At 38.4% G+C, this 26,368-nt stretch overlaps 2 protein-coding genes across 3 annotated transcripts in view; one reads left to right on the top strand and one right to left on the bottom strand.

Annotated features, from left to right (window-relative positions):
• Positions 1 to 26,368, bottom strand: part of PRKN (parkin RBR E3 ubiquitin protein ligase) — a gene marked incomplete at its 3' end in the record, with an annotated part of 1,244,701 nt that overhangs the window by 675,011 nt on the left and 543,322 nt on the right. The gene's annotated exons all lie outside the window — the stretch shown is intronic.
• On the top strand, positions 14,147 to 15,762 carry LOC309971851 (protein SET-like; the record flags this gene model as incomplete). The annotated part of the gene is made up of 1 exon (XM_082855250.1): positions 14,147 to 15,762. One exon carries the CDS (start codon positions 14,147 to 14,149, stop codon positions 15,023 to 15,025), a length of 879 nt encoding a protein of 292 aa, XP_082711376.1. The 3' UTR covers positions 15,026 to 15,762.

The following is a 26,368-nucleotide window of genomic DNA, read 5'->3' as shown; positions in this document are numbered from 1 at the left end:
TACACATAGACATTTGGCCATCACATACTGAGGATAGGAGACTATAGAGATAGCCAAACTGGGCCATGATATAGAGATAGCCAAACTGGGCCATGATACAGAGATAGTCAAACTGGGCCATGAGCTATTTAGTTACTCAGTCTTGGAGTCTTTCTACCTTTGAACTTGTTACATGACATGAATGAGCCTGCTGTTACACGAAGCTAAAAACATCCGAACTGACATGTAAGCCCTTGGTTTATATTCCTATGTACTTAGTTTTTGTAACCTCCAGGTTTTTTCATATGTGTTCTATATTTTCTATTGAGACAACCCTATCCCCTCCTCTGTGTATATCATGACACAAAACTGAAAATAAATGTTTAGTCAGTATTCTATTTATTCTTTTCTAAAAGGATACAGGATCAGACAACTTCTGTGTTGGCTATTTCCAATTCCTTTCTTTAGTTGATTTTATATTGATGTTGCCCCCTCAAGTGAACAAACACAAGGCACTCCCACAGCATCCAGCACAGAGAAGGAAGTGGCAATGATGTAAGAGATGTAAGACAAATGTGATTACCACCTTAAAACAGATCCAGCAATAATAAGCTCCCTTCAACACTCCAGATGCCCAACTCAATATGATTTCATGGCATCTTACAGATTTAGAAAACATAGTTATTTTTTTCTGATAAAAAAGGAAGCACTTTTCAAGAATACATTAACTTCCCATTTTAAGGTGTAGTTAGTATATGAAGGTAAGGACAGGGTGCTTTTAACCCCAATTTTGAGTCATTCATTTATGGCTGCGTTGGGTCTTTGTTGCTGCACGCAGGCTTTCTCTAGTTGCAGCCAGCGGGGGCTACTCTTCGTTGCGGTGCACGGGCTTCTCATTGTGGTGGCTTCTCTTGTTGTGGAGCACGGACTCTAGGTGCGCAGGCTTCAGTAGTTGTGGCTCATGGGCTTAGTTGCTCCGCCGCATGTGGGATCTTCCCAGACCCGGGGTCAGACCTGTGTCCCCTGCACTGGCAGGCGGATTCTTAACCACTGCACCACCAGGGAAATCCCGTAAGTCATACTTTTAAGAATGAAATTAGGGATCACCAGAGAGATAATTTGGGATGATCTCATTCATGGCCATGATAACCTGATACCTAAGGAGGCATTACTAAGTTATAATTCTAACTAAGAAATTTTTAATCAAGGTAATTGTATTATACATGTCTGAAGAAATACTTTATTAATAATAAAATGAGATGATAGTCATGAGTAGTATAAGAGAGAATTCCAAGGAGACAAAGTGAAGCAATATGTCTCTGGCACAACCCAAAGAAGAGGCTGCACAGCTGCAAGTGAGTGCTGGCCTGGAGGATCATCTAATGTCAAAGGACAGTCAGGTGCATCACGGTGTCATAGTTCTGATAATACCACCCGTTAATGTGATCCAACTAACTACGTTTGTGGATTCTGCATCTATAAAATAACTATCAGATAATAATTGAGCTGCCGAAAAACCAATGATTAGAAGCCAGGGAGTTTTGAGATCCTTGTAATAGCAGCCTTGCTATTAAGCCTTACTTAATCCTTACAAGGATCCTATGAAGTTAATACAAAAAAAAAAAAAAACCCAAAAAACAAAACACACACACATACACACACACAAATAAATAAAAGCCAAGGTGATATATGCCAGAGTGCAAAAACATAATCAGTTACCATATATTTGAAACGCAGGAAGAGGTCTAAAATAAAGGAGCAACAGCTAGCCAAACACGCAAAAGGAAACTGCAATTCGGAATATACTCTTGAGTCGGCCATGCCTCTTCTCTTCCCTACAAAAAGCCAAAGGGCCATGGGTAATAGAGATCTAATACAGATCAGCAGTCAGGAACTTAGGAAGTTCTGAGATACAAGTCAGATTTTCATCAATGATGGATATGAATTGAGAGGCAAAGACAATATGTAATAAAGCCTCCTTTTATACTTCCTGCCAAGGCAGAAGTTGACATCATGTTTTAGAGGACGTCAAGTCCAAGTGAGTTGGCACGTGAGGATGCTCACGTAAGCAGCCAGGGTGCGGGCCCTTTCAGGACAGAAAATCCTGCTTATTTATTTGTGAGTAAGACACAGAGATCTATGCACAAGCAGCATGCCTGCATCCAGTGCTGTGCATTAATGTGCAGACGGCAAAGGCAGCCAAGAGAGGGAGGGAGGGTCTGCAGGGAATAAGGCTGATGGGCGAGCAGGAATTCTAGAGGAGCACCGAGAACACTGGGGTGTACTGCTCTGAACACATAAGCCCACTGTGAATGAATGCTTCGTGGTGGAAAGTGTTACGCATTATAAATACATCCATGGGTTTTATCATAGGCATCTTAATCCCCAAAGTATAGCATTTGGATAGATACTACCTCCTAAAATGTAGATTCCTTGAATCAGTGAAATACAATGGGAATTCAGTGAACTAGCTTCTTGCAACATTTCCAATACCGAACAAACCCACTGTAAAGGCAGTGTCCTTTAAAGAAAATAAACATGTCAGTAAGTTCAGAAATAGAGGATATTTTAAAAATTACCTGATGGACGATGACAGTGAAAAGGACCCATCGCAGCTATAACTCAAGTATGGGTAAATCTGTAATGTACAAATTTATCCTTAGGAGACACTGTCAAAATGTTTTTAATGTGAATTTAAAATATTTGAGTTTGGGGGCTCTTCTGTTTCTGCTATTTTTCACTCCTGATTTATATGCTGTCCCAAGAGTTTGAGAGCGTAAATTAGTTCCTGAGGGCAAAATCTCCATGGCTCCCCACACCAAGGCCTTGTTATTATAGGCCTGCTCTAGAGCATGGAGCCCCCTGGCAGTATCCGTTTCAGGTGAAAAGAACATCAAGCTGTTATTCTGAAAAAAGACACACTCCAGAAGAAATGCAGCCCAGCAGGGATTTTGCAAAAGATCTGCACCGGGGAAAAATAAATCCAGCACAATCATATTTGGGTCCTGCCTTTACAAAGGCTCATTAACATGTCATTCAAATGATGTAAAGAAAGACTGAACTGAGTTAGAGTTTTGCCTGCCAGCCTTGGTCAAGGTAAAATGCCCTGTTGTCTAGATACCAGGAATGGAGGAAATGTTCAAGCAGCTCTGGTATGCTCATGCTTGATACAGACTGGAAATTGTGAACTATTCACCTATTTTAAGGAAACTGTCCAGTTTCGTTTATTCTTTTTTCCCACATCAGATGGAGTAAGTCAAACAATTACAGAGCTTTAATTCATGGTGGTTGAATCTATAAAAACACTCAAATGTCACCTGAGACTGAGGACTATATAATATAATCGAGTTTCTAATAAAAGTAAAAGAAACTGGCAAAGCTTATAGAAGCCACTAGTGAAGATCTGTGTGAAGCAATCGAGAGAGCAGAGGAGATTCTAAGGTTAGAATAGAGAGAGAGAGAGGAAGAAAAGCAGAGATGGCTGGAATATTGGAGAGCATGGGGCTTAGAAGATTCAGTAGGTGACCTGAACCTTCTACTGTCTCTTCACTGATCTTCAGGAAACACACGCCGTTCACACTCAGAGCTGAATCTGAGGGTATTTTGGCAGCACAGGTGGGCAACCCGGTTGGCCCAGAGTTTGTCTCAAGCTTGGTTGTCATCAGACAAACAGGTGCCCAGCACTTCATTCCTCTATTCCCAAGGGCAACTTCTTCTAAAATGAAATTTCATGCTCAAACTTCAGAAACATATGATTTAAACATATGCCAGTCTCTTTCTCCATATTTGCAGCTTCTCAATCCTCCACCTCCCAGGCCCTTTCTTAGAATAGCTTCTTGTGGAAGATATAAGGTTTAGGCGAAAAGTGACTTTCCCCTCCTTTTATCTAGTCCATAGAACCCTTTCACAAGAAAACTGAGCAGCCACAAGAAAAGAGAATTAACGACATTTTAGAACGTGATATTTTAATGCCTGAGACTATTTTCAGAATGACAGAGGAATTTTCCTTTTGGAAACACACAGTCTTACCAAAAAAAAAAAAATTCACCATGGACCATAACAAATGGACACAGGCTTCTGTCTTATCCCACTTTAAGAAAAGAGAGAGAATGAAAAAAGTTATGAAGATAAAAGTATCTTCAAATGACATAATGTGTTTAATTTGAAAGCAATTTTTTCCTCACATAGAGCAAGAATCTATTTCTATAAGATGAAAAGTGTATGAGACATAATAAACACTGCCTATGCTTAGATACATGATAATTAATTTACATTGATTAGTTTACTAAGATAAAAAGTTCTGGGCTTCCCTGGTGGCGCAGTGGTTGAGAGTCCGCCTGCCGATGCAGGGAACACGGGTTCGTGCCCCGGTCCGGGAAGATCCTACATGCCACGGAGCGGCTGGGCCCGTGAGCCATGGCCGCTGAGCCTGCGCGTCCTGAGCCTGTGCTCCGCAACGGGAGAGGCCACAACAGTGAGAGGCCCGTGTACCGCTAAAAAAAAAAAAAAAAGTTCTTCTGTGGAACATTATTAAGCAGAAAAAATCAGATAATTGTAATGCTTTAGGTATCCTTAGGTTTAATACGCTGGGGATCCATTACAACTAAGGGATTTTGTATAATGAGGGTTTCTCAGGAGCTCCTAGGGACAAGAGCCACTTTTTCCCAAGGTATAATTAGTGGCTGCTAGATGGTAGGATTGGAGAGGTTCTGAGAAAAGCTCTTCCTTGACTGACCTGCCCCAAGTGACTCATGCCAGGGAACTACATATTATCCTTCCAAAAGCAAACACCACTCAGGGAGCTTTTTGTGGTCTTGTTGTGACTGACTCACAGAGTTAGCCAATCTCCCAGGATGTGTGTCACCTCAGTTCTCCAAATTCTCCCTAATTCTCCTTCAGTTTGCCTCGTGCTTCTAGACTCAGCTGAATCACAGTGTTCTCCATAACACCCTTCTTGACTAGTCTACAATAATCTCCCTAACAAGGCAGCATCATAATTTAGCTTTTAATTTTTCCCCTATCACTCCTAGCCTAGTCAGCCCCATCACCTTAACCAAGGTCATTGAAATTAGGTGAAAACTGATGTAAATGATCAAATAATCAGGCGCAGTAGCTTATAGTTCTTTCACATACACATTGGAGAAACACAACATGTATTTCTTGGTAATAAGTGACCCTTTTGGGAGGAATGAAGACTCGGTACTTAAGGGAATATGAGGTGAAGACACTGAAAGAATAAGCAGGTAATGCTGAGGATAGTCATGACTCTATCGTCCAGGACAGTGTAGTTTTATACTGCAATTTGCAACTTATTCATGGATTATGAAATCTATAAATGAATAGGAATCAACACTTTAAAAATGAAATAGAGCTTTTGGAATGCTAACATGATTGCAGATGTCCAACTGGAAAATAGTGTAAAGCACATTCTAAATTTATTTGACCATGAAACCCTTTAGAGAGGGCACACTGAGGAGCTGGTACTCTTCCCATCAGAGTCTGGAAAATGCTGGTTATAGGCCAAAGCCTCTGAAGACACATCTGTCTCCTCTGTATATTCTGATTTCTACCTACCCTGCACTGTGACTCACTCAACATAACAGGGATACCCTAAGTAAGTAACAAAAAAAGTTCAGAAGAACTGGGAGGAAAAAAAGTAAGAAAATGCTTGAAAATTTTGTTTCACTTTTATAAGGAATGAAAAATTCATTTCAATTCAGCCCCCAAATCTTGCAATATAGGTTTCTGAGAGGACTGCTTTTTAAGTGGTACCTTACAAAAAATGTTAATATATTAAGAAAATACTGAAAGTCCTTAACTCTAGTGACACTAGAACTAGAGTAAAAGGACTGAAATAAGATGGAGTATGTTTTTAGGAGAGGGCACTGGGCAAGTCCTATTTGTTGTCCTGAACACCTGTTATTTTTGTTGAACTGCTTTGTCTATCTCCTGTTATTAACTTTTGATGAGTCTAAAAATTGTTATATAAAACAGAAGAGAAAAACAATTGGTTATTTATGCATCAGAACTGACCAAAGTAGTAAAAACTAATTGAAGTAACCTGTTTTATTTTCCTTATAAACTCATAGCCTCTTTCTTAATAGGGCACAATGATTTTTATTTTTTTTTATATTTATGGAAACTTGACATATAGACATTTTTTCTTCCTTTGGCAAATACTCTTTCATGATTACGTAAGAGTACAGTCTATTTCACACAGTAAGATATTAAAATGAAGGATGCTAATTCTAGATTTCAGATGATGAAGTCTTCTTCAAAATCCTTTATGAACTTTTCAGTAAATCATTAACAAAATGACTTAGTTGTTTGCACAGAAAAATTACTTTCCGTCAGGGAGATGAATAAAACGTAGCATTTATCTCCTGGCACAGGCTTACTATTCTTTAACACTGTCTTCTTCATCTACACAGTGCTTAGTCATCAAACGTCTGATATTTTGGCATCACTACTTTAATTACAAAAAAACAATCAAGTGAAAATTCATTTAAATAGTCAAGTAAGTCAGGGGAAAATCAATCCTGATTCTGCTCATACGAATCTGTTCCATGAAAATTCCTATCTACTCTCATCAGAGAATTTGGGATTGTATTTGAATTTTCTTTTTAAGAAGCTCTGTTTGCCTGCCAGGAGTATAGACAGAACTAATACTGAATTTCAACTTGAAAGGCACCAGGTAGAATCTCATAAGTTTCATGGATGAAATCTTCTAACGTTCAAGGTAAAGTCTATCAAGCAGAAAAGAACAGAACTGAACGATCTCAAAGGACTGAAACACTGACTGCAATCTCAATTATTGGGAAAACTTTCCTTCATCCATCCTAAGAAGCCATTTTCAAAGCTCATCACACGAGCCACATTCTGTAAATCTTCAGACCTGGCTAAGTCCTCAGCAACAAAAGAAAAAAGAACCAAAGGAAATACAAATTCAATTGAAGAAGGAACTAAAACCAAAAGGTGTTAAGTGACAATAAAACAGTTTTCAATAATATGTATAGAAGAATGTATGAAGTCTACAGTATGTAAGGGGCTGAAGGAAACCAGGACCCTTCATTGATTCTTTGATTTGATTTATCTACGGAGGACTGGCCAGGAAGAGTAAGATGAGTCACAAATATGCTCCTTCCCCTAGATCTTTTTCCTTCGTTAAGCTCAATATTTTGAATATTTACATCCTTATATTGATTGGCAATTACAGTAAAACAGAACTATTTGATGGAATTACATCCAATCATCCAAAAGTAAGATTACTCAAGATAGGCGGAGAATTTTCCCTCCCTTTCTCCACAGGTGGTACAGAGCTGGACGTCACGAATGTGTGGTTTGTAAAGTCTCCAGACCATGTGGCCCTATTTGGAAACTTGATTTGCCTAATCATTCCATCCCTTTCATGCTCGGGTTGTCTCTAGTATTTCCTGGTTGTGAATAACATTTTGTGAAAATCTCTATGCATTAATCTTTGATGCCATTTCTAATTATTTCTTCATGGTAGAACTGAAAAGGATTAAATTATTGAGTTAGCAATCAGGAATCATTTTAAACCTCACGATACATTTTAATCTGGTTGATTTAAAACATCTACTACCAACTCATTTGGGGGCTGCATTTTTGCTTCCCCATCCTAGATCCCCTTTCTGCTCTCCTTTTAATTCTATTATCTCTTGACTTTTTCTCCCAAACCTCTGTCCCACACACATTTGCAAACAATGCATCATCTCCAAGAGCGCCTCCATGAATCCCGAAAAAATCGTGGAGCTTCAGGCTTTATGCTAGTTGTTGGTTTTGTTTGGTTTTTACGGAGTACCCTTATACCTTGCTCCTCTCCCTCCTAATTTAACTCTCCTGCTTCCTCCTACAGGAGTGATCTACTTCCTCATCAAGGTTAGTAATGCATTCTGGTCATGCCTCATATGTGGCAAGTAGATCTCATACTCTCTAGAAGTGCTTTACCAAACAGCTGTTCCAGCTAGAAGGTGGACTCTAAGGGCACAGAGAAAAACACGATTGATCTCTGTATCATAAGAATATACCAAATGGCTTGGCACATAAGAGGTACTCCATAAATGCTTAGGAAATTTAATTACTACAGAGGAAATTCAAAAGACATCCCAAAGGCCTAGATTATGCTCTTTCAGGATAATTTGTAATTTGATAATGTAAAAATGCACTATTACAAAGAAAGTAGATTAAATTAATTTCAAAATGTTCTACAACAGTTTTACCAGATATTTCTGAGACCATAATACAAAACTGGTTAGATGTCTTGAATCAAGAAACAATCAAAAAGTTAAGGCTTTTCATTCCCTCAAATTGTAGCCTTATTCAATTTCTTACTTTTGCTGTCATGTATATTGTGGACTTGAGGTTTTAGTGGTCTCTGTATTTTCTCAAACGCTTGCATTTTATAAGGAGAATTTGTATTAATTTCTTAATGTAATATGTGATTTAATATTAAACTCTTCCATGATATTTTTCCTTGCGATTCCCTGCTAGAAGTCCATTGATTTTGATCATCTATTAGAAGCCAACTCATGGACCAGAATATAATTGTCAGAATGTAACAGATTTTTCTAATAATTTCTATTTAGTTGATTAAACCTAGGTAATATAATACAAGGTTCTGCTAAATAACTAAAATTTTAAAAAGGAATACCATTAGGAAGGTTTTTTCTGGATTACAGATGTGATCTATCATATAGTTTAAAATAATAAACTCAGAGGGAGGGGATATGGGGATCTAAGTATACATACAGCTGATTCACTTTGTTATACAGCAGAAACTAACACAACATTGTAAAGCAATTATACTCCAATAAAGATGATAAAAACTAATTAATTTAAATCAGTTTTCTGTCTCAATGGTTGGTCTCTACTTCCTCCTCAGGAAATAGTACATGCTGCACCTCTGTTTCCCAACACAGTGATTCTGAATATTGAAAATACGTTGCTCTTATCTTGCTAACCTCATTAAAACAGGATTCTTATCTTGTGCAAGTGTAAAAGGCCAAAGTTTTAAGTGAGCAAAGTCATTGTGATTGCATATAGGCAGAAAAGAACACAAATACCTGTTCTACTTATCACAATTATTTAACTATAAATGAATCATGAAGCATTTACTGCTTGCTCACTTTCGGCACTGTTCTGGGTCTACAAGAAGAAAAGAACATCTACGTTTCAGAAGCTTACCACCTACTTGAGCAAGAGAAGTGTCCCACTGAAAAGCAATGTATGAAACCTGAGGTTACATGTCTGGATAAAATTTGAACTTGCTTCGAGCCTGCCCTCTCATGCATATTAATTCATGTGGATATTAAATACAATCCAAAATTACGGTCAATGTGTATTATTTGATGTAGAGAAGGAACTAAAATATTCTGCAACCATTTTACACATGGTGACATTTTAAATCTTATGGACCATCTAGGAGAATTTTTTAAAATGTCTTCTTTAGGCACCTCTTCTTGCAAACATTCTCCTTAGAATTTGGTTGCCCATCCCCTCTTTTCTGACTTGACTTCCTTGACTTGCACGTGACCATCTCTCTTCTGCCCCCTTCTTGTGCGACTCAGTTCCTAAAAACACGATTCCTGGTCCCTGTTACCTGTTGCTGGGACTACTATAGTCTTCCCACTAGTCCCACATTAGCAGTCTCCTCTGTCTCCTCCTCTCTGCAGTCCATATTCCAGTCCCAAGCTAGTGTGTTCCTGCGAGAGCACAGTGGCTTCACACCATTCCTCTGTTCACGAATGGTCATTAGCTCTCCTCTAATAACCAGATTAAGGTCAGTTTCCATGCTGGCATTCAGGGCCATCCACAGTAACTCTAACTCTAACCCTAACCCTAGCCCTAACCCTAGACCACCTACCTGTGCATTTGTACCTCCTATTACTCTCCCATACTCATCCTTAGAGCCTACCCGGACCAGGCTCTGCATTTAAAAACATCAGATGATTTGCTATCTCAATGCCTTTGCCTTGCACATCTCTAGCCATTAAATTCTACTTATCTTCTGAGTCCATCTTAAATACTCCCTTTTATTTAGTAATCACCTATGAGCATTACATCGATGCTCATATGTGAGCACTCCTTTTCTAAAATGCAATAGTACTTAATGCTTACCTTATGGAAGTGGCCATAGTTTTCTTTACGTTACCCTTATTTATGCACTGCTCCCAATCACTAGATTTTCAAATACCATGAAGACAGGTACTTGGTACTACTTACATTCTTATTCTCTAGTGCACTCAGCAGAGTAATTTGCACATAGTAGGAATAAGATTAATATTTACTGGATTGACATTTTAATCAAGCTTATATATTCTCTCTAAAAATATAATCTAGGAAATGAATTTAATCTAGGAAACTAACTGTTAATCATTAGTGACAAAATAGAATCTTAAGGATGGCTTAATGGCAATATAAATAGGTCACTTTATGGGGTAAATGGATGTTGTAGGGATAGGGAAGGTTCTAGACTTAATATTCAGGTTCCAGTGAGAGAGATGAATGGTTTCCTAAGACCCATGAATAGCTGCATGTCTTGTTTTCCCCATGACATTATTTTGCAACTGAATATATCAATATGAGGTCGTACATTCCACAAAATGTAGTGAGGACACCTTCAGGATTTGGATCTTCCAGAGGAATCACATTGCACTCATTTGGCATCATCTCTGCCAGTGACTAGAATTCCTGCTGTCTGCAGTTTTGCTGTGATTATTTATACTTTTATGGGCTTACTAACAAGAATCACAAGGCATAATAGAATGATATGTTAGATTTTCCCCAAGTAACTTGTTATTCAGAAGAAAAATATCTCCAGGAAAGTATCTTTAATTATCCTGGAACAATTCACCATAAGAGATATCCCCAAATGCCCCTAAAAGTTCCCACACTGGGACACTTGTTATTTGTTTATCCAGTTTACTGAGAACTATTTGAAGCATCTGACCATGCTGGAACTTAAGGAACTATCCCTTAAGATGGTACTTTCTGTCGAGCAGAGGTAACAAAAGGACGAAGCTAAGGAAGAGCTCTCCCAAGAATGAGTGTCAGAATCCCTCCAGTAGAGAGGACAGGGTGGCTCTCGACCCACCCAATTCAACTTTGAGGGAGGATACATTACTCCAGCATTAGCTCTTTTCCCAGGTTCCAAGGAGGAGACTGTATGAGAGAAGTCTGGCTAGGTTCAAGTACCTCACTACCAAAGCTCACAGGTTTATCCACGGAGTCTGCCACGTCTGACCATGTGAGCACACAAGGTCTCCTTAGAGAATGGGTGAGAGCACAATCCTCTGCAGAGTGTGATGGGGACACTGGACTGGGACGTTTGGCGTACAACAGCAAATAGGCCCTGGGAAGGCAGTGTGCGCCATCTACGAATGCTTGCCTAACACAGGCAGAATATTATCCTCTCAAAGGCAATTGACAAGCTTTGATTAAGTAGAGATAAAATTGTATTTAAACCATAATGGAAAAGAATATAAATATGTATTCATATAATATTATATGTATATATAAAGAACGTATATGTTTGTATAACTGAGTTGCTTTGCTGTACAGAAGAATACAACATTGTAAATCAACTATATTTCAATTTAAAAAAATTCACTAAATCAACCATTATAACTGAAACATAATTTGTAATATATTATCTCCATGAGATACTTCTTCCTTGTATGCAAACATAAAACTTGTTAACATACAAAACAAACAAATACACAAATGATTCTCCCTAAATCTTAGCAACTTACATTAAAGAAAGTTCCTCATATGACTACAGTTCCTCGGGAATATTATTATTCATTTATGTTCCATCATTTCATAGAGTGAATACCGACTTAAAATTTCTCAAAGTGCCAGGCCTGTCTGTACTTTGAAGACAATTATGTCAATGTCTCTAACTTCCTGTGTATGTCATACTCTTTTCCATATGGAAGAGGCTATCAATTTTATGTCTGCGTGAAGGAGAGGAATCACAGGACATTTCACCTGTTAAATCACATCTATTTTAAGGAAAGAAATATGATAAATACATTTTCTCTATAAAGAATGCTGTCTACCATTATTTCTCATTAATCAAATGTGATGTGTAACTTGCTAAAAAGCCCTACAGCATTTTCCTAACAATTATAGCTCCTAATCTGTATAACATACTCCTTCATTTTAAGCCAAAGGGACATTCTGGAAATCCATAAATACTACAGGGTATAAAGAGGGAAAAAATATAACTTGTACTATAACTTTTAGCCAGAGAAAACAGAAACAGAGAAAAGAGAAAAACAGGTAATGCTTTCCACATCTGAGTGATAAAACGTCTGCACAGAATTCCTACTTACTATATGGGAACAGTCAGGAAATCATTCTTTTAAAAATGAGTTTTAAGCAGAACAGTAATCTAGAAAAACATCATAACACATTGCACCACCTGGAGCAGCCCCACAGTGTGGCATGATGCCTTTAGAAAGCAGAGTTCGGTCCAATAGTGCTGTCTAGGGGAGAATGTGAGTGAAAGAGAGGGAGTGCTGTGCACATTTGTATCCACTCTACAACAATCTACCATTGCCCCTGGTGCCCGGCATCTGCTCTGCACCCACAAATCTGGAATGAGGCTTCACGTGCCTGCCCTATGCAGCTACAAGCTTTGCATCCCAATTAAACCAACCCCGCTGTCCTGGAAGAATAGCCCTGCTCAGTGACTGACAAACATTTAAGAATGTACGCATGTGAAACTAAGATGAAAATGAAAGAGACATTATTTATGTGAAAGGGCATTTAAAGATGAATAAGTTATGTGAGGTTGAGAAAGTGCCCATTTAGAAATGGATGAGACTGTTGCTGAAGTACGGAAGACTAGTTGTGGAAATGCTAGGGCAAATCAAGTAGACATGTAACAGTTGTTATTTTACAATGGTCATAGAAAACTTGCTAATTAGTATTTATCAAAAGAAGTTTTCGAGTGGACAATCTTTTTTTTTTTTTTTTTTTTTTGCGGTACACGGGCCTCTCACTGTTGTGGCCTCTCCTGTTGCGGAGCCCAGGCTCCGGACGTGCAGGCTCAGCGGCCATGGCTCACGGGCCCAGCCGCTCCGCGGCATGTGGGATCTTCCCAGACCGGGGCACGAACCCGTATCCCCTGCATCGGCAGGCGGACTCTCAACCACTGCGCCACCAGGGAAGCCCTGCACTTTTCATATGTAGAGTGTGAATGCTATGCATGGGAACGCCCTAATTATTTGGTACTCTGGAATTTTGTTATACAACAAAAGAAATCTTGAAAAGTGACATCATTTGGAATTCAGAAATTGTATTTACACTGAAATGTTTATTACGGTGAAATATAGCAGAAAGGCTTGTAAGTTATAGAACAACATTAGAAGCTTATGTGTCGTCTGAAGTTTTCCACCAAGTTTATGAAGACAGTGGAGGGATATTTCTACCACAAAAAAGTAACATTAATTTTTACAAATAATATTAGAAACTAAGTATTTTCTATGCAATATACTCCTATGCTGGGAATTTCAGATCTTTATGTCAAAGGTCCTGGAAAATCTATTGAGGGTATCATGTCAAAACTCAAAGTTGTCAAGTATTACTAATGATACCTCTACTGTGTCCTTATACAGAAATGGTGTTAGTTTGAATCTAGAGCCCAGAAATAGACCTAAACATACATGGGTATTTGATTTTGATGAACAAAGTCAACCAAGGGGAAAGGAATGAGTGCATATCCATATAGGTATGCATACCTAACACCGTAGTAAAATTAACAGGAGCTGGATCCTAAATCTAAATGGAAAAGCCACAACTATAAAACGTCTAGGAGAAAACATAGGAGAATATTTTATGACTTGAGATTATGCAAAGGTTTCTTTGACAGACTCTAGCAATAGCTATAAAAGAGTAATAAATTTAAAATTTAAAATGTCTCTTCATCAAAAGATGATATAAAGAAAATGAATTAACAACCTACAGACTGTCAGAAAATAGTCATAAAACATATATCTGACAAAGTACTGGCATCTAATATATATACGAAAGATTCTGGAAAGATATACCAAACAATCCAATTAAAAAATGAGCGGAAGAGTTCTCAGAGCTCCTGGTACGAGCTTCTTCCCTTGGGTGGATTCTTGGCTTTTCTCCCAGCATGGCCCCCAAACACCAGTCTTCACTTCCACCCCAAGCAAAGAAACCGAAGAAACCGAGAAGGACTCCTGCCTCCAGGCCAGAGGAAACGTCTGCTTCTCCGAACTTGCCGAAGGAAGAAAAAGAACAGCAAGAAGCAATTGAACACATTGATGAAGTACAAAATGAAATAGACAGACTTACCGAACAAGCCAGTGAGGAGGTTTTGAAAGTAGAACAGAAATATAACAAACTCCGCCAACCATTTTTTCAGAAGAGGTCGGAATTGTTCACCAAAACCCCACATTTTTGGGTAACAACATTTGTTAACCATCCACAAGTGTCTGCACTGCTTGAGGAGGAGGATGAAGAGGTGCTGCCTTATTTGACAAGAGTCGAAGTGACAGAATTTGAAGATATTAAATCAAGTTACAGAATAGATGTTTATTTTGATGAAAACCCTTACTTTGAAAATACAGTTCTCTCCAAAGAATTTCAACTGAATGAGAGTGGTGATCCATCTTCAAAGTCCACTGAAATCAAATGGAAATCCGGAAAGGATGTGACAAAACGTTCAAGTCAAACTCAGAATAAAGCCAGCAGGAAGAGACAGCATGAGGACCCAGAAAGCTTCTTCACCTGCTTTACTGGTCATTCTGATGCAGGTGCAGATGAGTTAGGAGAGGTCATCAAAGATGATATTTGGCCAAATCCATTACAGTACTACTTGGTTCTGGACACGGATGATGAGGAAAGGGAAGGAGAAGAAGATGATGATGATGATGAAGAGGAAGAAGGATTGGAAGATATTGATGAAGAAGGGGATGAGGCTGAAGGTGAAGAAGATGAAGATGATGATGAGGGGGAGGGAGGAGAGGAAGATGAAGGAGAAGATGACTAATGGAACACTGATGGATTCCAACCTTCCTTTTTTAATTTTCTCCAGTCCCTGGGAGCAAGTTGCAGTCTTTTTTTTTTTTTTTTTTCTCCTTCTCCTCTTGTGCTCAGTCGCCCTATTTTTGAGGTCTCTCTTCTCCTTTATACCATGGCTCACAACTTATTTTGGGGGCAAATACCTTGAGCAGAATTCAGTGGGAAAAGAATCTCTACCCCTTTCTGTTCCAAATTCATTTTTATCCCTTCCTGTCTCAACAAAAACTTTATGGAATCAACACCACCATGCTCTGTGGGAAAAAAGAAAAACCTTCTGCTCCCTTAGCTCTGCTGGAAGCTGGAGGGTGCTAGGCCCCTGTGTAGTAGTGCATAGAATTCTAGCTTTTTTCCTCCTTTCTCTGTATATTGGGCTCAGAGATTACACTGTGTCTCTATGTGAATATGGACAGTTAGCATTTACCAACATGCATCTGTCTACTTTCTCGTTTAAAAAAAGAAAAAAAAAACTTAAAAAAATGGGATTATAGAAGGTCAGCAAAGGGTGGGTTTGAGATGTTTGGGTGGGTTAAGTGGGCATTTCGACAACATGGGTTCTCCTTTGGCATGTTTAATTGTGATGTTTAACGGACATCCTTGCAGTTTAAGATGACACTTTTAAAATAAAAGTCTCCTAATGAAAAAAAAAAAAAAAATGAGCGGAAGACCGAAATAGACATTTCACCAAGGAAGACATACAGGTGGACAAGAGGCACATGAAAAGACACTCAACATCACTAATTATTAGAGAAATGCAAATCAAAGCTACAATGAGGTTTCACCTCATGCCGGTCAGAATGGCCATTATCAAAACATCTAGAAACAATAAATGCTGGAAAGGGTGTGGTGAAAAGGGAACCCTCCTGCACTGTTTGTGGGAATGTAAATTGATACAGCTACTATGGAAAGCAGTATGGAGGTTCCTTAAAAAACTAAAAATAGAACTACCATATAACCCAGCAATCCCACTACTGGGCATATACCCTGAGAAAATCATAATTCAAAAAGAGACATGTACCACAAATGTTCATTGCAGCACTATTTACAATAGCCAGGACACGGAAGCAACCTAAGTGTCCATTGACAGATGAATGGATAAAGAAGATGTGGCACATATATACAATGGAATATTACTCAGCCATAAAAAGAAATGAAATTGAGTCATTTATAGTGAGGTGGATGGACCTAGAGTCTGTCGTACAGAGTGAAGTAAGTCAGAAAGAGAAAAACAAATACTGTATGCTAATGCATATACATGGAATCTAAAAAAAAAAAAATGGTACTGATGAACCTAGTTGCAGGGCAGGAATACAGATGTAGACATAGAGAACGGACTTGAGGACATGGGGTGGGAGGGGGAAGCTGGGGCAAAGTGAGTGTAGCATTGACATATATACTATACCGAATGTAAAATAGTTAGCTAGTGGGAAACAGCAGCATAGCAAAGGGAGATCAGCTCGGTGCCTTGCGATGACTTAGAGGGGTGGGATGGGGGGATGGGAGGGAGGCTCAAGAGGGAGGGGATATGGGGACATAGGTCTGCATATGGCTGATTCACTTTGGTGTACAACAGAAACTAACACAGTGTTGTGAAGCAATTATATCCCAATAAAGATCTATTAAAAAAAATATATATATATACTTAAAAAAAGCAAATGATACACAAGTATTGAACTCTACATAGTGGTGTTCATTATGTAGCAATGCATTTAGAGATGACGTGTAATCATGTCTCTAATTTACTTTAAAATGCCTCAAAACCAAGACAGATTGGTAAGTGATTAGAGATAGATAGATGGATATTTAGGTAACAAAGAAAGTACAATAAAATATTAATTGCAGAATCTAGGTCCTGTGTATATAAATGTTCACTGTACAATTCTTTCAACTTTTCTGTATATTTGAAAATTTTCAAAATATAATTTTGAAAAAAAATCCACACGTCCAGGAACCGTGCGGATCTACAGTACCAGGACTCAGTCGTTATTCTCTGATAAATGACTTTCCCCCAGAAAGGAAATGCTTGTTCTCTTCCCTCTGGATCCCTCCACTGCACAGCTTCTCACACTCTCATCCATTTCATCTCCAACCTTATTTCCTTGTTTCACAAGGAAAAGAAGCAGGCTTATTTTTCTGAAAGCAGATTAGGCTAAGGGGCACATTACACTTTACGGCAGCGATGCTAGTAATTTTCACTTCAAAGGACTGTTATTTGGATCCTGTTTGTTCAGTTTCCCAGTTTATCTCATAGCCTTGCCATTCTATTCAATTTGACTGAAATTAATACTGCTTTAGTTGGTCCTGCTTCACCATACCAAAATAAGACAGAATGGAACTAACAACAGACATTTTTATTCTACACAAAAATGTCTGATCACTTTAACATTATTATTTTAGGTACACTTAACCCTTAAAACCAAGTATCAGGTTTAGACTTGCAGATTTGATTCATGAAAGCCCTCAAATAGAGCTCAGTCTGGACATGCAGGGACTGACCCTGATTTTCACTCTCCTTGGATCATTTTAATATTTTTTTTAATTAAAGAAAACAAATGACCAGCTTTACATCACTGTTATTTGCATCGGTGAATATCTACAACTGTTTCTCTTCTTAGAAATCCATTAAAATGCGCCATTTCTGATGTCGATCTTGCCCTCTGTAATGTACTCCTACTGGAACAGGAACAACGTCAACATCAACAATGTAAGCCATTTCTAGCTTAACTAGTCTAGAGTTCGTAAGAAATAGTCAGCTTTCACTGGAACCAGACGCAGAACAAATCTGTGTGTGGAAAAGTAGGTGTTAAAGTCCTCTTTGTCTTCAAAAGATTGGTTTTATATGATTTTAGTATGTAGTTTTGGTATGATTTAGTCTTGTATGATTTTAGCTAATAAAACTGTATGCTTCTTTCTGGAGCTGCACACATTTAGAAACTAGCTGGTTCATTTCATTTGATATATACTTCACTGTGAATGACTGAGTAAATGAGGTCTTAAGACTTAGGGACTCAAATCTTTGCATATGTGCAGAAGACTAAGCACTGTTAAATGCTGCTCAGGATGGCAAAGACTGAGGTTTAGTTGCGTTGACAGCAAGTAAAATCTAGATCTTCAGAGAACTAAAGTCTATGTTTCAATAGGTTTAACAACTTCAGTTGAAAGCACATTTTAAAAATTGATACTCATAAAAAGCCCAGCAAAAAAGAAGCTATTTATAAATCAAGCCTCTGAAACAAGAATATAGAACCCCCCAAAATATCTTATATAATTATTCATTTTTTTAAAAAGGTGATTATGACAACATGCAGACACGAATAAGAAAAATACACTGAAGGGAAAAAATGCAATAACCCCAAAGAAACCTAAATATATTTTACGGAAAAGACTGTGCATAAAGACGAACAAGAGAAGTAATTAGCTTGTCTATCTGGGAGAAGAAAAAGGTTATTGTAGCTTTCTATGCATGGGAAGCTAGACCAAGTGTGAAGGGAGAACCTCACAGTGTGAATAGCTAAATATAACCTAGAAATCCCATCTCTTGGTACACTGCAGAGTTCCTTAAAAAAGGCTTCCGAATGTAAAGAGAGAGAGAGAGGGAAAAAAAAAAGAGGTTTAAGGATTATGAAACAGAGGAAGAAAGCCAAGTGGGACACCATGATGACTGAGGTGATGATTCTCTCCAGAACAAGGAAGTGTGGCTGAAAGCCTAAGTGAGTTCCTTCTTAGTGTTTACAGAGGGAGATTAATTGTTCCCTAATCTGAACTCTACAATGTGCAGGTTGGAAATGCTTCTTCATGGAGTGTTCAATACCAAGGCCTCCCAACTAGACCAATGACTATGCTAAATGTCTATCCATCGTTTAGGGCAAAAAGGCAATCATCCAAGAGAGCTGAAAAGATGTGGGAAAAAAATTGGGGAGTTATTGACCAAATGTACAACCCTCTCAACACAACTAGCCACTGTGTGAAAGAATGGGTTGGTACACATATTATTCTTAGGTATTAAAATGTTCTATAGGAAGACCAGGGTATTACAGTACAGTGCATCACTTTCAATAGTTTTGCCAAATATTTGGTGAAGAATAATCAACTGGGGCAACACATGGTTTTTCAAAGAAAGGCAAAACCCTCCAACAAGAAGTGTATTTCCTCTTGAGTTAAGTTAATAGTGCTCTTCAACCATTTAATAAAATATTTATTGAGTACCTTGCATTGTTGTCAGTGTCAAGGTACAAGGGAAACAGCTGTAAATAGGAGACACACTCTGCTCTAGTAGGAGGAAACAGATCATCTCAACAAATTAACAAGACAATTTCAGCTAGTCATAAATGATACCAAAATATAAAATATAAAGAAGTGTTAAGAAGTAATTGAAGGAGATATTTTAAAACAGGTGACCAAAAACACTTCTCTGAGAAAGTGATATTGAAGTTGGTCACAGAGTGATGAAGAGGTGCCGCCCATTCCAAGGTCTGAGGGAAGGCATTTCAGGCAGGGTAGCTCATGCAGAGACCCCCGAGGAGGGAATGAGCTTCTGAGTTGGAAGAACAGAAGGAAGAACAGTTGCGATTGGAACACAGCGAGCAAAGGAATGTTTGGTTATAAGATTTATTCATTCACATCTATTTCTAGCACTTACCAAGGGCCATAGTGTGTTCCAGATACTGAAGGTATGGAAGTGAACAACACTGACCAAATCCTTTCCCACATGAAGCTGAGCTTCCAGTGAGTCTCTGGTGGGATCAGAGAAGAGGACAAGGCTAGATCATAGGGGCTGGGGCTTCTGTGCCACAATACGAGTTTGAATATTTTGCCAAGTGACTGTGACAAACCCTTTTCTACCCCATGCCATATCCCCTTAGCACACATGATTCTACCACAGCTCTCAGGGACAAATGAAGGCAAGCTGTGAAAGTGAAAGGGTCTACTTGACAACATTAAAAAAGCTCATATCTGGGGCCAAAAGGTCCACTTTGCGGAAAGCCAGTCCCTGGGATTAATTAAAAGTGTTGCTGATTACATAGGAACCTCTACTCTGGAGGAGTTGGTAACCCGTCTTTAGCAGAATTGCTCATACTACAGATAAGAATTTGCTTTTCTTGACATCAATTCCTCTGCCAGCTCCACTATTCAAGCACTCTCAGAATGCCTGCTTTACCAAAACGAGATCACATATGCCATTGCATGGAATCGAAGAACTCTTTTAATGGTGAAGGAAATGGAACAGTGGGAAGTAGGATGAAAGATTTCATTGATTCAATTCTATGCTGTATCACATGAAAGCAGCCAACCGAATAGGATGTTGGAAGGGTCTATCTAATACTTAGTTAAGGGACAGGCTGGGTATTCCTAAGATACTGTATATTCATTGAACCAGTGACTGATACATGATGTTGTGTCACCAAAAACTAGAATAAAAAGGTCTGGGCAACAAGAGGTCAAAATGAAATTGTCCCCTCTCACCATGATTCCTAGTGACTGACTTAACAGAATTTATGCTTCTCATCCACTCGAGTCTTGGCACTGCTTATGAGAGGTCCTGGTTCCTAAGCTAGGATAGAGTAAGGACTCAACTGAACCTGAAGTTATGATAACTACCTGGTCATTTAGAGCTCTGCCTGCAGCAGGAAAAGAAATGAGTCACTATACTGGGAGAAATGATCAGCCCTGAGAATCATGAGAAACTAGTATTGCTACTACATAATGGCGTCATGACAGAGTATATCTGGAACCTGGGGATTCACTGGGCATCTGTGGATGATTATATATGGTAGTAACAGTAAATACTCAACTGAAGGCTACCATAGCCTGTCAAGGGCTTGGACACTCAGGAATGGAGGCCTGAGTCATGCACCAAGTGAGAAAGCTTCCAGCTAAAGTGTTGGCTGAGGTTGAAGGAAATCTAGAATGGGGATGTTGAAGATTATTGATGAATATGAATTATGGCCTTAGTCCAGGTACAACAGTGGGGACTTCCACGCCTCCTATCTTAAATCTATTTTTAGGGATTGCAACAGGCTACTCCCTTGAAAACAATCAGTGACAAAGTGAACTTAATGTAGAGCCCAGGAGAACCGAGCAGTATAAGAGGTGGACTTCAGTAGATGCTCTTTTGTGCCCCATGCCATATCCCCATGGTCCAATTTATTTCAGTTTAGCTTGGTACACAACTTTTGGCACACTCCCAGTATCCTATCTCAAGAGCCCCAGGGAATCTCAGAGCTTCCATGCTTCAGGGCTTTCTCTGAAGCCACAGCCTGGCTGGAAGCATAGCCCCAAGAAGCCAAAAGCAATCTTTAACCAACAGAGTGTAGGGATTGGTAGATAAATGCTCCAGCTTCCCATCTTTTGGAGGGACAATTCTGCAGGCATTTTCCATGGTTTCTCAGATTCCTGTTGAGATTGTGCCCCAACTGTCCAGTGCACTACAAGCTCAACTACCCACTCTGTACTGGCTTTCCTTCCTTCCATGTCTCACTTTCCCAGCTCCTCACTGTGATTCCCAGCATCACCTCCTGAATGAACCATTGAGACACTACGTTTCAGGCTCTGTTTTTAGAAAAATCAAACAAAGATAGTGTCTTAGGGGCTAGCATGCCTATTGTTGACTTAAATATATATATACACACACACACACACACACACACACACACACACACACACACACACACACACACACACACACAATGTGAGAGCTGCGAGTTAAGTTTTATTTGGGGCAAAATAAGGACTGCAGCCCAGGAGACAGTGTTTCAGATACCTCTGAGAAACTGCTCCTAGGAGGCAAGGGGAGGGGCCACGTTACATAGAACTTTTGCAACAAAGGACAGGTAATCGGAACTTCAAAAGATTATTGTTAATTAAAGAAAACCAGACATCTCAAGTTAAGGAATTTAGCACTTTTCTATCTATGGTAAGATGCAAGAGTCTTGGCTCACTGAAATCATTCCTTTGAATATGCACCTCAGCCATCTAGGGCCAGTATCTTGAAACATCCTGAGTTTCCTCAGGGCTCATCGCAGGGAGTGGCTGCAGTCTGATGGCTGCTAGATGGCAGGCATCCTTCTCAGTCCTGAGTTTCCTGGGCTCACATTGGAGGGGCTGCAATCATTGATGACTGTGACATCCTTTGTTTATTGATATGGCAGGAAATATTTCATTTCTCAATACATTAAACTGTATCAAGAATGAGGAACCAAGCTGATGAGGTGGCCTACAGTGACATGTTAGGAAATTAAAGAAAATGTATGGCTAAGTTCTAGCATTGTTAAATGCAAGGTGCAGAATTTTGAGGATTCAAAGACAAAAATAAAAACTGCATATGTAAAACGAAGAGTCCAAAAGATCTGCTGTGAGGAAGGTAAGGGAATCTGAAAGTTCCCACAGAATATTCTCTGAAGAAACAGTCCCCCACCAATGAGCAACTTCAATCAAAGCAGCCATCAAAACTATAGCAAACAGTCAGAAGTGCTTTGGATATACAATTTAAAAAATTAACCTACTCTTACATGATACATTGGAGTGTTGACATTTGCAAAGCTTTTGTCAGCTGTCACGCAAACGGACACTGGAGCTGGAACTAGAGCCTGGAGTTGACTCTTGGCCCAACAGGTACTTTCTGTGTGACCTTGGATGACCACTCTGTGCCTGGGTCTCTTTCATCTGTAAAAAACAGACTATTGAAAGAGCACCTTCATCGGAGTAAATGCTATTTCAATTTTGGCTATTGTTTTTATTATTGCTTGGCAAATACCAAGGAATATCGAATGGAACTAGTGACTGATTAGAAATTGAAACTGCAGGAAAATTAGAGATCTGGCAAGTTGACATGTACTGTATGAACTGAGAGAAAAAAATAATTTTCAGAAAAGAATCAGCATCTTGAACAAAGTGAACTTTGACTTATTTCCCAATTCTGAAATAGAAAGCTAAGAGGGCATTTTATTTTTCCAAAACAAGTAAAATTAGGATAACTAAGATTAAGCATTTCATATAATAGTGAGAAATGTATGAAATCCATTTCTCCAAAGAGGTGGCAGGGACTTAACCAGCATTTGTAAAATTCTGGGAAAGTAAGTCATGGAATACACTAAAGGGATGAGATCTACCAAGACTGAGCTTGGTAAAGGGTCTTAATGAGGCAAGTCACCAACGATGGTCCTTGTTGATTCTGCTCGTTGTCTTATTTAATTTTTCACGATTGTGCCATGAATAACTTCCTGAGATACAGAATGTATTTAAAGAAAGAGCATTAATAATAGTTTTTCATTTCAGATAGAAGGATCATTAAATAAAAAATGCATACTTTCACCAATTCAACAGACATTTGTTGAGATGTAATCAAAAATGAAAGGATGTCTTTGAAGACAAAATTGCTCAAAGGTTAGGGGTAATCTGCTCTTGCTATTAGTAAAATTCAAGGGCCATTATAGGGAGAAGTAAAATTATAATATCAATCAGAAAATAAAATTTCTGATATTTTCAAAGGAACCAACAGAATAAAGAATAAAGTTGCATATCCTTTTTTTTCTCCAAAATCTTTATTCAACAGAAATTATAATAATAGGCTTCAAAGTAGAATCCAGGAGACACATTGTTACATTACTCTTGTTTCATTTATCAGTATCGTGATGCTATCAAGAAAGAAAATTGGAATAACCAGTGACGTTTACCAAACAGTATGCTCGTTCCTGTCATCTCTATCAAATAATATCAAGGAATGATATAACTTCATCAGCTTTAATGGTCATATCTGTGAAGCTAAAGACAGTGTATAAATGGTTGACTTGTGGACAAAGAGAAAACATGAAATATCAAAATAGCTTGCTGGCTGGGTGTGACGCTCCAACTGGCAAGTTTCCTCATGGACTGGCCTTCTTCAATCAGCACCATATCCTACAGGTATTATCCTTGCTTCTTGTAATGATTATGTCACCTTTATAGTTGAAAGCACATGAAAAGATCTCATCCATGTGTCCCTCAAGAACCTGGAAGCACTGACCAGTCTGAGCATCCAGATTCTAGTTGTTTTGTCAGAGCTGCCAGTGAGAAGACGGTTCCCTTGGGGGTTGAAAGAAATCTTTGAAATTTCACCTTCATGGCCTTCCAATTCGGTAATGCATTTTCTTGCGGCTGCACTGAAAACTCTTGCTGTTCCTGCTAGTGTTGGAACACTAACTCCTGCAGAGGCAGGGGGGCGGCTGTGGCTCACTGCCGGGACAAGGACATACGCACATCCTTATAAGACAAATTTCTTCCTCTCCCTATTTCTTCAAGTATGCTGACTTGAAAAATGGCTGCAAAAACTATTGACCCTTTCTATCAGCAAGTAACAATGCTTTATCATAGGTACAAGCTTAGAAAATGATTAGGTACAATTAAAGTTGAGTATTCCTACAAAATCCAAGACAGTGTATTGCTTTTTTTTTTTTAAGTTTTTTCTGCCTAGTGTTCCATCACTAATAATAGAAGAACTAAATTTGGAGTTCACATTGGCTACTTGAAAATTTACTTGTAATCTTGCATTATGTATAGAACTTGCCCATGGTTTAAAAATAAAAGGGGAATAGGACATTTGCAAGGTAAACTCATCCATTTCATCCATTATTCTAATCTGCTTTACAAAAAAGATCAAAGCACAATTTGGAGAACAAAATAAGTGACAGAAAAATTGCAGAAGTATGTCAATAACAGCGATGTTTCAGAGATCCAGGAGACTAGCAACTAATACGAACATTATCCTTCATCTCTCTAGATATTACATTATCACTATTCATGTTATTATAGATGACATGTATTTCTATTTTCTTGGAAGGTTCTTTTCTGGCCACCCAGATTCCTCAGTTCTATACCTCACTATAGTAGTGAGAAGGTACACGAGGGTAAAGAACAGCTAAGTATTAGAAAGATAGGGGGCCTTAAAAAAAGGATGGAGGCAAAAAAAAATTGCCATATTTCCCTGTTTTGGTTTGTTTTTTTTGGTCTGTTGTTTTTTTGGTGGGATTTCCTTGTTGCTGTTGATGATTTATTTTTGTTGTTTTGACTTCTTCCCTGCAGAGTTTGGGGTTATCTCAAAATCTTGTACAAAGAAGACAAGCATTCTTTCAAAGTGATTGTCTTTTCTTCAAAGAACTTGCCTTTGAAACTAAGAGTGAGACCCCCAGGAAATGCCCTGGACTTGAACAATGAGGAAGAGGCTGAAGGAGAAGGATGACTTATTTACCTCTCCATGGCTCTCAAAATACTTAAAATAATGTATTTTCTGCAATTATGTGTCTCTGATGAATTTAAGGAGCCACTTTAACGGGTGATTTGTTTGACAAGAAGACATTTCAGACGGTCAAAAGTAAGGTTTTATGAATTTTAGATTTTGATATTTATTAATATCCCCTCCCAAAGATTTCCTCATTCCCAAATTAATAATAAACGTGCCTACTTGCACCCAAAGAATTAAAGAAACGAATGAATGAGTGAATGAATGGATGAGTCAAATTAAATGTTAAAAAACTTCCTTTCCATTTTGTTGACCTGATAATTCAGAATTTGGTAAAACCTCATCTGCTCAGATTCTGTAATGTCTAAACTTAAATTTACAGATGAGAAAGAACACTGGCTTCAGAGTCAAAAAGCTAGGACAAAGGCCCAGTTTTGCCTAGTTTTTGTTTTGTTTTTCTTTAGCTGAAGGACTTTAGGTAAATCATTTAACATTTCTGTGCATCAATTTCTTCATCTGTTCCGTGAAACAGACCAGTTGATTTCTTAGTTCTCATTTTGTGTCAAGATTCTATAATTATAGACCATTAGGAAAGTCACCATTAAGTTTCATTTTACCAACTAGCTCAAGTTACTGTGAGTCTATATGGCGATATCAAAAATATTTTAAGGTTTTTTAATAAAGAGCACATATTAATATTTTTTAAATTATCAACTTTTTACATAAGAAACCACGAGACTCCCCAAATATTCAGGCACAAACTGTAAATGTACAAACTATCTCTGATTTTCTTCTGTTTCATCATATCATAGATATGGTATAGCCGATGGGCATGGCCTCACTAGACGAAAGATACACAGTGATATTCTGGAGTAGGTGTTGGTTTAATATTTTTAATTTTAGATCTCTTCTCTAGACTAAAATTGTTCAGAGACATGAGGCCTTAACACATATGCCAGTTTCAATGACTCAGTTGTTATATCTGTATTTTCTTCCAGAAAAGTAGAAGTTCTGTGAAATTTCTACTAACTATTCCTTTTGATTTTCCATTTTCTATTAGGTAAAAGGTTCCAGCTGCTTCACCATTTTCACATTTTCGGT

Source organism: Leucopleurus acutus (genome assembly GCF_964270905.1).
Source record: "Leucopleurus acutus genome assembly, chromosome: 15".
NCBI classification, from domain to species: Eukaryota; Metazoa; Chordata; class Mammalia; order Artiodactyla; family Delphinidae; genus Leucopleurus; species Leucopleurus acutus.
The sequence above is the reverse complement of the archived record's forward strand: the minus strand, read 5'-3'. Positions and strand labels throughout refer to the sequence as shown.